General features: G+C 42.0%; 1 protein-coding gene across 3 annotated transcripts in view; it reads left to right on the top strand.

Annotated features, from left to right (window-relative positions):
- Positions 1-12,763, top strand: part of PKP2 (plakophilin 2) — a 261,095-nt gene that overhangs the window by 157,455 nt on the left and 90,877 nt on the right. The window contains exon 1 of one of the 3 annotated variants that reach the window (XM_042946239.1): positions 2,846-3,131. The exons of the other annotated variants lie outside the window; for them this stretch is intronic. Coding sequence (XP_042802173.1) covers positions 2,909-3,131 — 223 coding nt within the window. The 5' untranslated portion in view covers positions 2,846-2,908. Of the gene's footprint in view, positions 1-2,845; positions 3,132-12,763 lie in introns of those variants that run through there. 3 annotated transcript variants of the gene reach the window in all.

Here is a 12,763-nt window from a genome sequence, read left to right as displayed (position 1 = left end):
AAAACGTGAGATCTTGACCTGAGCTGAAGGCAGACATTTAACCAACTGAGCCACCCAGGTGCCCTGAAGTTCTTTTTGTAAAAAATCCTTATTTATTTATTTATTTATTTATTTATTTGTGTGTGAGAGGGAGACTGTGCACGAATGTGCGTGTGCAAGCAGAGAAGCAGCACAGACAGAGGGAAAAAGAGAATCCCAAGCAGGTTCTGTGGTGTCAGCTCAGAGTCTGACACGGGGCTTGATCCCATGAATCGTGAGATTATGACCTGAGCCAAAATCAAGAGTTGGTCGCTTAACCGACTGAGCCACCCAGGTGCCCTTATACTAAGTTCTTTTATGCTTCATTCATTCATTCATTCATTCCAACATATATCTATTGTCTACTATGTGCATTACTCTAGGGCCTGGAGAACAGCAGTGAACGAAGCATCCCAGCTTTCATGAAGCTTATATTCTTGCACGAAACAATTAACAAATAAGTGAAACATAGACCATCTTTAATGAAAATAAGTGCTATGGAAAAAAATTAAGCAGCAAAAGGAGACAGTGAGGACTCTGTGTGAGTATGTGTGTGTTAATGTACCTCACTGAGATAAGTCAACATGTGAGCAAAGACCTGAAGGAGCTGAGGAAATCCAAAAGTGGGTCCCAGGAAGATGTTTGTTAAACAGCATTAAGCAATTACTTGAGTATTCTTATGAACCACCTATTTAATTCTCACATCAGCAGTTTATGGTAGGTACTTTCATTGCTCCCATTTTGCAGGTAAGAGAATTGAGGCTCAAAAATGTAAAGAAATTTGTTTAAGGCCACAGCGTTCACAAAGGGCAAGTTGAGATCTGAACGCAGATCTGCCTCGCTCACAAACTGTAAGGCTTTCAACCAGCTTCATCCTGTCTAATCACCCACTTATCCTATCACAAGATTTCTACGTGCTCAATATTGGTACCTACGTAAGATGATAGTCAATTACAACATCACACTTAAAAAAAAAAAAAAAAAAACTACTTGAGAGGAAAAAGTAAACCAAGTTTGGCTCAGTCAAATAGAATAAATGAGAAAAATTCCTCTCCAGTTCCCTGGTTAGGGTTCTAGATGGGGGCAGATATGACCTTATGGATTATGGCTCTCCAGGCACAAAAACAGGGATGCCTCAGCTGGCCCTGTGGGGCTGGTACTGAAATGTCCTTCAATGCAGCATTTCCAGGGCTGAAATAAGAGGCCATGAGTAGAAGTGGGGCAGAGAAAGAAGAAGGGGACGGGCACTGAGTCTGTTGTTGGAAGTCTCTATCATCACTCCCCATCAGGTCACTGATCTTTTCAGTTGAATCTCAGCATCAGGGTTGAATGTTTACATCTGACTATGTAACTGAACTCTTCACAGGGTATAATCTACTTCAGGACTGGTCCTGCTGTAAGACATTAAGACCCACCATCCACATGACTTCACTTAAGCACTACATTCCACAAGGCTTTAGCCTGTGGCCTGCTGAGAAAGAGTGGCAAAACTATCACCACTCTGTGGTCTAGGCTTTGGGCCCCTTGATTTCCTCTTCACTCCCTGGAAGCACATGTACCTGTGCATAAAGTGTGTGTGTATGCTTAGTGGTGAATGCACAGGACAAAAGGGAAGCTGTGTTCCCCAGCCACTCCAGACCTGAATAAATGGAGTTTTGCAGTAATTGAGTGATTTGAGGGAGAGTGAACATACAAACCCAAACAATCAAAGGAAAGATTATCTTACTTAATACCAGGGATAGAGGTTTTTCTTTCTGCCTCTCAAGTCCAAAGAGGAAAATCAGGACAAGTGGCTTAGGTTGTAAACTTTAAGGTCAAGGACCCTTTCTGTTGAGCTTGGCTCTCAAGTTCTCTGAGTAGTCAACTGCGGGTGAAACATAATGAATAGCATGATAAATATCAGTTGTGAAAGATCTGATTGAAAGTCAGAGGCCACTTCCATGGGCACCCGACAAAAAGCCTACCACAAACAAGGCTTAATCAACATTAGCAGGGCTATTAAACAGTATCACCTATTAAAAGCGAGCTCTTCCTAGCGCCTCTTTTTGGAGTTTCTCTGTGTGGGTGTGTACGTAAGAGACTGGGTGAGCAAGAGTGTACTGGGTACAATTTGTGTGTTTACAAGAGAAAACAGAAGCTCTCAATGAGGAAGAACATATGTTTCTGGCACGGCATCTGCGCAAAAAGTACATAGCCCCTGAAGTTGTACTAAGAAAAAAAACTAGTTAAAAAAAGTCTTTTATTTCACACACGTCATCTTCTTGGCACATTTCCCTCCTACTGCCCTTTCTGCCCGACCTTTCTTACCCTCAGGTCCAGGAAAACCACGAAATGTTGAACAGTCTGACAGAGCCTGCCTAACCAGATATGCTACTCACTCGGGGATCCCAGAGGCAAATCTCAAGCCAGGATCAGAAATGACTCTCCAGGGCGCACCTGCCTGGAGGGCGGCCACTCTGCAATTAAGCGGAAACCACATCCCTTGCCAGGGCTGCGCGGACGCCGAGCACTGCAACCTGAGCACAGCGCGGCCCCTGCAGGCGGTATCGGGGGTGACTCGGAGGGTTTGCGCGACCCCGGGCAGACCGCGCGCCTCTCCCACCTCCCCGCGGGCGCGTCCGACTAGCCAAGGGTCGGCGCGCGCGATCGGCCCCGCCCCCGCTCCCGGGCCGAGTGCGCGTGCCTGGCCGGAGCGGCGCCCCCTGCCCGAGAAGAAGCTGGACCTCAGCTCGGGAGGCCGCACTCCCCCTTGCTCGGGCCTCGCTCCAGGCGTGGGGGGCGGGGCTGGAGGCGGGGCCGGGGCGGGGCTCGAGCCAGTGCCCGGGGCTCTGCTGCAGCGTCTTCCGCAGGTCTCGCGGCAGGCTAGCGGCTCCGTCGCCCCTCCGGCCCCATGGCAGCCCCCGGCTCCCCGGCAGAGTGCGGCTACATCCGGACAGTCCTGGGCCAGCAGATCCTGGGGCAGCTGGACAGCTCCAGCCTGGCTCTGCCCTCCGAGGCCAAGCTGAAGCTGGCGGGGAGCAGCAGCCGCAGCAGCCAGGCGGCCAAGAGCCTGCGGATCCAGGAGCAGGTGCAGCAGACCCTGGCCCGGAAGGGCCGCAGCTTGGTGGGCAACGGTGAGTGGCCCAGCACCGCGCCGATCCCGCCCCTTGTCCCTTCCCCTACCCAACCCTCATTCTCAGCGCCCTGTTGCTTCGATTCGTTGCTTCCTGGGGGTGCGGGACCTGGTGTTCTGCCCACCTGTTGCTCGCCGTCCCTTTGTATGACCCGCCGCTCCTCCAGACTCTGACTTACTTGGGGAAAGCATTCTCCTAAAAGCTTATTCAGCTTCGTCTTTTATGTATTTACATATATTAGATGCACGTGTATATCTACGTGAAAGAATTTAGTACTAGATTTTCACCCCTTCCTTAACACTCTCCCCTCTTCACCCCCCCCCCCCCCACCCCAATACCGTGGACTTAATCTGGAGGCTGCGGGAGTCTATAAGCATTTTGGGATTCTGTGCAGAAATTTGGTATCATTTTTTTTTTTCTGGGAGAAAATGCTTCTAGCTTTTATTAGATTTTTTTAAAAGAGTATAACCCCTCCATATATATATATATATATATATATATATATATTTTTTTTTTTTTTTTTTTAAACCTGAAAGTACTGGCCCTCCCTCTTACAACCTGTAAATTGGGATTGTAGTGCCTCGCCCAGGTACTTTAGGGCTCTCCACCTTTATGCGGAGCGAGTGGTTGATCTAGGAAGTGAAAAAATTGAGTAGGAGGATTTGGGCGAGGGAAAAGCCACACCACCTGCGGAGGAGGAGGAAGGGGACTTTGGCCCAGGCGGCCGAAGCCTTGTCTGCCTCGTTGCACCGTGCAGAAGTCCTCGTGTGTACAGCCCTGGTCTCTCCAAAAATTTAAAACGTGGAAGTAAAAGCGGTTTAAAAAAAACACAACAGCACTATATTAGTAATTAATTGATAGGGGAGGTGGAAGGGAACACGGCAAACCGGTTGTTAAAATTAGAGAACGTGATATATCATTTTCTCCCCTGCTAAAAGTCAGATGATCAGATCCGCAGAGTAACTCTTATTGTTTAATTTACTTTATTATAAAAGCAGTAAAGGGGCGCCTGTGTGGCTTAGTCGGTTGAGCGTCCGGCTTCAGCTCAGGTCATGATCTCACAGTTTGTGGGTTTGAGCCCTGCATGGGGCTCTGTGCTGACAGCTTAGAGCCTGGAGCCTGCTTATGATTCTGTGTCTCCCTCTCTCTCTGCTCCTCCCCCGCTCATGCTCTGTCTCTCTCTCCCTTTCAAAAATAAATAAAAACATTAAAAAAATGTTTTTTTAATTAAAAAAAAGCAGTATAGGCTTATTGCAGAAAAAAAGAAGAAATTGAACAATTAAGTTGGGATATCTGTTTGTTTCCAGCAATGTTGAACTGTTTCTTTCTTGAAGACATAACTTGGGCAATGGCAAATGTAGAACCCATTAGGAAGAAAAAAAAATATTTGCAGACCAGAACAAAGATTTAAAACAGCTGTCCCTGGGAGGATGTATTGTTTTCAGTTTGTGTTAAAGAATCCTAAAGGATCCTAAAGGATCAGGCAGTCAGTATTTGCATGCTTGAAAGGTAAAGAGATGTTTAATGACTGTAGTTAATGTAATTGCCTGTGTGTGCCATGAATCTACTATGTGGTTTGCATTTGTTATTATGCTTTCAAAACAGTACTTCTGTGGTAGGTGTTTGAATCCCCATTTTACAGATGAGGAAACTAAGCAGCTAAGTAACACTCAAGTTTCCACAGATCGTAGCAGAATTGGTATTTAAACCACCAAGCCTGAATTTTTAAACCACTCATTAGTTGTATTGTTAGCTTTTGGGTTAATACAAAATGGGGTTTTTATTAGACCCTGAGGCCTTCCTGATCCCCTATTTTCCTCTAAGTAAAAAATCTGAGGCGTTCCGAGAGTAGGGAGGTCTAGATAACGCTGAACTGCCACAGTACATGGGATAAAAAGAACCTAAATTTACATTTGAGAGTCTGACTAAAGACTCCAGGACAATTGAGGCCAATTTTTGACTGGTGGTGTCATTGCACCCTGTTAGTCTGTGCAGGTCCAGTGTTTAACTGAAACCAAACTAGGGTCTTCTCAGGGGACACAAGGGATGAACATTGTGTGTTCTTTCTTACTCTCAGAAAGTGGCTAGCCAGGAGAGCAACTAGACATCAACTATTCAATAAATGGGGGAAATTAACAGAAGAAGAGGGAGCATTGTTGAGCATCTGTGTGCCTAACCCTGTTCTAAAATCTTCCTCTGTTCGCATTTCATTAAATCCTTAAAACAATTGCATAGGATAGATATGAAGCTCCATTTCACGTGTGAAGAATGCATCAGTCTCTGAATATTGGATGCTTGACTCCAAACCCACATGTGAACTGTCTTCCCTACAACGTGGTGATTCAGGTTGCTTGGTGAATTCAAGAACTACTGAATGAGTCTATACTTCATGCAGGGCATTGTGCAGGTGCTGAATTACCCATAAGACTCCCCTTGCTTTTGGGCAAGAAGTTTAAAGTCTAAAGAAGGAAACCTCCCTTAAAAAAAATATGTTATCAAATAGGAAATAGTAAGGAACCCAAAAGAAGGAGAGCTAACATATTATGCAGTTTAGAAGTATGAGTTAGACTACTAGTTGAAGGAAATTTTGAAAAGCTTCTGAAAGAAATTGAGATTTTAGAACTCAAAAATTCAGTAGGACTGGATATGGGACAGACATTGGAGCATTCCAGGAGAGAGCAACAGGAATATTTCATGGTTCACAGAATTGATATGGTAGAACAAATCATGTCATGGTGCTTCTGCTCTAATGCTTAGGGCAACTCCTTGAATGGCCCTGCCTTATACTAAGGAACAAAGTGTTTGAAATATTTTGATTACAACAGGAGCTTCCCTGCAAACTGAAATGCACTCAGCAGCCTACACAGAAGTACAAGTCAGGCAGAGAGATAAGGCAGCTAACAACACCTACTTACTCTAAAGCCTCAGCTTTCTGAGACTTAAAAAGGAAATCAGCTTCAAAGGAATTTAACTTGTCATGCCAAGGAACAATTACCAGGGATGGTTCATGTATGTTAATTAAAGTTCTTTGAAAAGGCCTGGGGGGCTTGTGATGGTTGTGAGTATTGTTTTTAGTATTTCCGTATTAGTGTCATGTCTCTAAAGTTGAAACAGACAAGCAATTGTTGAAATAGTACTGGCCTGGAAAGAATCCTGTATCAACACAAGAAAGTCTGGGAAGAAATGACCCTGGTGCTAACTGCTGTTAGTTCCAGAGCCCTGGAGAATTCTGAATTGTTGACATACCTGCAAGATTGAGGCAGTAGATAATCTGTTGAAAACAGAGATGCGATGCGATAAATGAGGCTGATTTGTTGATAAATACCCTGCAAGGGTCTTGAATGCCTCAGTATATAGGTGGGTGGTTTTCATTGTAAATCATTCTAACTGCTGAACATTGTAAAGTTGCCTGTAACTCTTGGGAGGTGGGTTGGGGGAGGGACGGGAAGCTGTGAAGGGGAGGTTGGGGGGGGAGGGGGGGATCAGAGGTGTGTAGTAGAATTGTGAAATGAATGTATTGTGGGGAATTTAAAAAATCATTTTATAAACATCAAAGAGAAGATATTTAAGAATTGCAAGTATTAGCAAATGAAAAAAATTTAAGTGTCCAAATCCTATTTATTACACTTATTTTGAAAGTACTATTATACTTACTACACAGTTCCCCAGCGTGCTTGAATAGGAAGAAAATCATGTTTTAAACTGTTGTATGTAATACTCATAAAACACAGTGAACAATATCCCAATAAAATTTTCACCTCCTTTGGAAATCCACCATAAAAACTTGAGGCATGTCATTTACTTAGTTTCTCTGGCCAAAAAGTTTTGAATACCTGTGATCAGAAGAAATTCTGGAGAAAGGACTGAAAATTGGCTAAGGAAGCAAAAAAGGCAATAGACATTATTGAGGAGAGTGGGGTTGGGGTGGGGATGATTGTTCAAATCCTGTATGAATTATTTGTTTGCCAAAAATAAATTCCAGGAATGAAGCAATTCTGGGAACCAGGTGGCTAGTCATTCAGAAAGTGGGAGGGATCAGGAGGGGGGCGGGGAGGGGGGGAGAGTCAGATGATGCGGGGGGGGGGGGGGGGGGGTGGCAGAGATATGCCCAAGCTGCTCTGAATGTAGTACATCAGTAGTCCAACCTGATTGAAAGTACCTCTGTGTCTGCCTGAAAAGCCCATGGGCCACTTTTTGTTTAGTGTCTAACAGATCGATTGCTGTGAGTACAGAAAAAGTGGGGGGTGGGGGAGAGGTTGTTGTATTTGTTTATTTGTTTAGAAATTCTTCTGATTATAGTTTCTCAAAGGAAATAGAACATTAGCAAAAAATGATTACAAAAAAATATATTCCACACCCTTAGAAAAAGTGAGAACACACCCTTTATGGATAAAGTTTTAAGTAAGAGGGATCTTAGGGATCTTTCAGAATCAGTGGAGCTGTAACAGTGTTTGATTTTGATTATAAAAATTCATTGCTCTGTGTGTCACAGATAAAATGCAGGACATTTCCTTTGAGAGAAGACTGTCATTTAGGCTTTTAAAAAGGCTCCTTTAATGTTATCTATGCCCTGTCCTGGTGGTTCCACTCATGGGAACAGAGGGGAGTTCACTTGACTTAGATATTTTAGGTATTTGTTGTTCACATTGGCTCATTCTTCTGAAGTGCTATCTTGGTTATCAACTTTAAAACTTTTTCCTCATGTGTTCAAATAAGGATATACGTATTTGCCTTATTTTATCTTCAGATATAGTTATCATTGATTTTACACTAAAACTGAATTTCTGGTCTGATCAATAAAAGCTTTTTTTTTTTTTTTTTGGCTAAGACAGTAACCATATTATTGGCAACCTATCTCTGATAGGTTGAAATATAATATGTTGCTAGAACCTCTGGAATTTATAAACCAGAGTTGATAAGTCCCAAAGAAGATCATTTGGTTCCATCTCACATGATAGTCAAGAATTTAAAATTACACAATTCTGAGATAAAAATGTTGGACTCCAGCTATTTTGTGCATGTACATAAATGTGTGAATACATAAACACCATACTCCTGGAAAAGTAAACAGTAAAAGGCAGTGTTGCAAGTGGGAGTAGAAAAATGAGAAAACTTCATCTTTGTATTAGAGTGAGCCTATTCACTTGCCTGACTTCTTATGGTAAGAGTAACAGAATTTCAGGGGTGCCCAGCTGGCTCCGTCAGTTACGTGTCCGAGTCTAGATTTCCACTCAGGGCTTGATCTTGCAGTTTGTGATTTCGAGCCCTGTGTCTGGCTCTGCACTAACAGTATGGAGCCTGCTTGGGATTCTCTCTGTCTACCCCCACCCCCACCCCCACCTTCCCTGCTCTCACTCTCTCTCTCAAAATAAATAAATAATCTTAAAAATTTTTTTCAAAAAGAATAACAACTTCAGATCCTCTTATAATAGAAATATTTAAAAATCTATTTTATATCTTGTGTAATGCTATCAGTGGCAATTGGATATTGGACATAAAAACAGTTGTTATATTCTCTCAAGTTCTTGAAATGAGGTAGGGAACCCAATATGTAGACTTAGATTAAAATGCATATTTAGAAAAAAAGAACCTTGAGCACTTGAAAATGCAATTCTCCATTACCATTAAAAGAATCCATATATTTGTATCCTTGGAATAATCAGATTTCAACTTAACAATGTTGATGGGTGAGGCATCATGATCAAAGCAATCCCTTAATTTCCAGAAGAAATCATTGCTCATTAGAAGCTTAATAAATTATTTCCACTAAACCTTAAATCTCACCAACACATCCATACAATGAGAGTAAGGAGGGTCCCATGAGAATTATTGTATTGGATTACCTTTTCTATTTGAAGGAAGAAAACAAATGGGGTCTTTTCTTGATAGATATGAGGAACTTATTATAGACCACCAAAATATTACAGAAAAATACTCAAGCCATACAGATAAGAGAATGACAATAAATATTTAGCATCCAGATGTAGACTCAACCTCGCCAAAAAGAACATAGCTTTTCTACTCAGGAAGAAAGATTCTGCTTACGTTAGGGGGAAAGAATTTTTTCCTCCTCTTTCTATTCCCAGAATGACAGAGAAACAGAAAATATTTGAGCACCTTCCATCCACTCCAAGGCAAGAGCACACGTGTGACTACCATCTTCATATTTTGGCCCCACTATGGCGATCCACAGGATAGACGTCAGCCTGAAGCATCAAGTGCAAACTGAATTTATAGAACTGGGATATTTTGAATGTATAAGGAAATATGACTAACAATTAACTCCTCAAGTGCTGATGCAAGACTTTACTAGAAGCAGTAGTAAAAGATGCTATTCTTTATGTCAGGATGTGAAAATTTACCTAGAAAAGATAAACTCTTCCTGCTTTAATCTGGCCTCCAACCCATTCTCCACCTCACTCCTGGAGTAAACTCTGTAACGTCTCAATGCATCATTTCTTGATTTAAATTCCTTCAGTTCCTTGCTGTTTTCTACATAGCCATTCTATGAGTAAAATCGTCATTCAGCATGGCATTCCAAGTTCTTCAGGGTCTGATGCCTGCAACTTCTCAAACTTCATCTTATCACCACCACTCCCACTCCCCACCAAACAAACACGTGTGACTTATCTTCCTTTGTGTTCCTATTCCTGTGGCCCTCATTCCTCCCTTCTCTTGGCCTGGTTAACTCTTACCTGCCCCTCAAAACTCAGTTCAGTTGTGCCCTTGGATAGACACTATCTCAGAGGGTAGAGAGAGATCTTGAATGCAAGTTAAAGGTTTGATATTTGCGAGTCACAGAAGATGTTTAGCAAGGGAGAAACCTGAAAAATGCAGGGGATTTCTGACAGTACATTTGGAAGATTTGGTGAGAGGAGGATTTTAAAGGAGAAGGGACAGCAGCTCTGAATGAGTCAGGAGGGAAGAGACTAGCTGTGGTAAGTGACAGGCAGTATAATGATTGAGACTTGTTACAAAAACCTGTAGTGAGTTTTTAAAAGAAAATAATTAACTTTGTGAGTTCTGTAAATTCATCATTTTGACACGGTGAGTATGATGTGATATTTGTCATTGCAGTTCTGAAGTTATCATTAGGGATATCTCAGCAAATGAATTGGCAGAAATGCCACAGTAAGGAGACACATCACAGGAATTAATAGATTTAGAAACTTCCAGGATGTATCAACTCAGTACTTCACCGGTGTGCTTATATTATAATCACACATTCTGCTTATCCGGCTGCTCAAGCAAAATGCATGATACAGACACCTGCAGTACATAAGGGCTTTTGTAATAGGTATTTTTGTAGTCATCTAGAGCAGTAATTTGAGGATTGTCCCCCAAATGCCATAAATGGATCTATCAGAGGAAAATCTCAAGCTGGTTAGGGGCCTCCTAAAAAATAAAAACTTCTGGTGACTGGTTGATATATTGTGTGAGGGTTAATAGTCATTGACTAGATCCATCGTGGCACATGGAGCATGTGGCCCGTTCTGTGAGGAGAGCTGGTCTGTTTGTGGCATATTCACATTCATTGGAAGGCAGCCGTGCTATACTCACCACTGTATCACCAATGCTGACTGCTGGAGTATCAACTTTGTAAGAAGTCGTAGCTATCCAGCCATATACCCAATATACCAGTTGTTTCTTGTATTTGATTATGGAAGTTGTGTTAACTGGTCACAATAAGCACTGTGCACTTTTTGTTCATTTTTCAATAATGCAGAACATTAATAGATTTTGACCTACTTTGAAATAATTCTTTGCCATAGTTTTTAAACCAACAAATTCTGTTCATTTTCCAGCCTGAGCAAGAACTCACCTGAGTTGTATGCATGTTTAGAATTGTGGTTTCCATAAATATCTGTTCATTGTTCTTAGTAAGAACAGAAGATAAATATGTGTGTGTGTGTGTGTGTGTGTGTGTGTGTATACACATATATAAATAAATTTTAATGTAAGTCCAGGAAAATGAATCCTGGGTCATATGCCCACACAGGCAAAAGAAAAATCCGTCACCAGTTCCAGAGTCCTGATGTATGGTTCTTGATAGGTCCTAATGAATTTCATGTTTTTTTGTTTTTTTGGTTTTTTTTAATTTTAAGATTTATTTATTTCTGAGGGACAGAGAGAGACAGAGCATGAGCAGGGGAGGGGGATACAGAGAGAGACACAGAATCCAAAACAAGCTCCAGGCTCTGAGCTGTTTGTTAGCACAGAGCCCAACACGGGGCTTGAACTCACAAACTGTGAGACCGTGACCTGAGCTGAAGTCGGAAACTCAACCGACTGAGCCACCCAGGCACCCCATGAATTCCATGTTTTAAGCTCCTACTTTGGTTGGTAAATGACTTTAAGGAGTCATTTAAATATGAATTTCTCTATACAAATTCATTCTGATCAGCTTCAAGATGCCGGCTCACCTATAATGACATGCCCCCAATTTTACTCTTAGTGAAGAAGTTAAATTTCTTTTTAATTATTTTGAGAGAGAGAGAGAACAAGGGAGGGGAAGAGAGAAAGAGAGAGAATTCCTAGCAGACTCTGCATTGTCAGCGCAGAGCCTAGCATGGGGCTTGAACTCATAAACCATGAGATCATGACCTAGAGGAAATCAAAAGTCAGATGCTTAACTGACTGAGCCACGCAGGCGACCAGAAGTTAAAGCTTTTTAAGGTGTGTGAAGAGAACTGTTACCTAGAGGTTGCTGGTGAAAGGCCAAATACAAGCTTTTAGACCTCCAGGCTCTCTGTCCACCATAAGACCATTGTCAGCCCACACTGTGAAGGTCAGCACAGTTGTCTTGTGAGCGTCAGCAGTTAAGTGGAGCGTTTAAATCAACACTAGAAGTAAACACCTGCTGATTTCTATGTATACATTTAGTCATACCTGTTTTCACGGGAATTTCTTCTATCTCGAGCTCTACAAGTACTCTTCTTATAGTCAAATCAGGTTTTTAACCATGCTGGTGGAGAGCCATAGAAGAGAGTACAAGAAGTGAGTACTAGAAATTTGAAAGAAAAGATGGTTTTCTGAATGCAAATGCTACTCTAACAAAGGTTTTGTTTGTCTGTTTAGCTCTTCTCAATTGTCTATTTACCATGAGGGAAGCTCGAGTTGATTTTTTAAATGTGCTCAGATACAGGTAATAAAGTCACAGTAGAAGCTTCTCAATTTGATTTTGTAAGTGTATTAAATTTAACCAGTTCGGTAATAAAGCCGCTCACAAAACCCACAAACAAAAAACTGATTATGGAAGTTAGTTTATTTTTAACCCTGACAACAATCCATTATTTTGTACAGTACTGGCATACATAACCAGAAACCAAGATATTTTCTCCCAACTGCTGCTTAGGGAATCATATCATTCAGATTAACGTTCAGACCAGGAAAGAGAGAAAATTACATCATCACCTGAGGTGAACACCTGTGCAGACTTCCAGGCAGTTCAGCATCCTTCCACCATCAAAACACAGTCCCATCACCACCCCTACCCCTACCATTGCTTTGAACTGAACTGCTTGTTATTTGTGGAGGTGGGGTTTCAAGTTGTTCCGTAACTACCTCATTCATTTCCCTTAAAGTGGGTTCCATAAAGTGTCAATGGTATTCTTAGAAGAAGAGGTATGGAT

Source organism: Panthera leo, chromosome B4 (assembly GCF_018350215.1).
Source record: "Panthera leo isolate Ple1 chromosome B4, P.leo_Ple1_pat1.1, whole genome shotgun sequence".
Lineage (NCBI taxonomy): Eukaryota > Metazoa > Chordata > Mammalia > Carnivora > Felidae > Panthera > Panthera leo.
The sequence above is the reverse complement of the archived record's forward strand: the minus strand, read 5'-3'. Positions and strand labels throughout refer to the sequence as shown.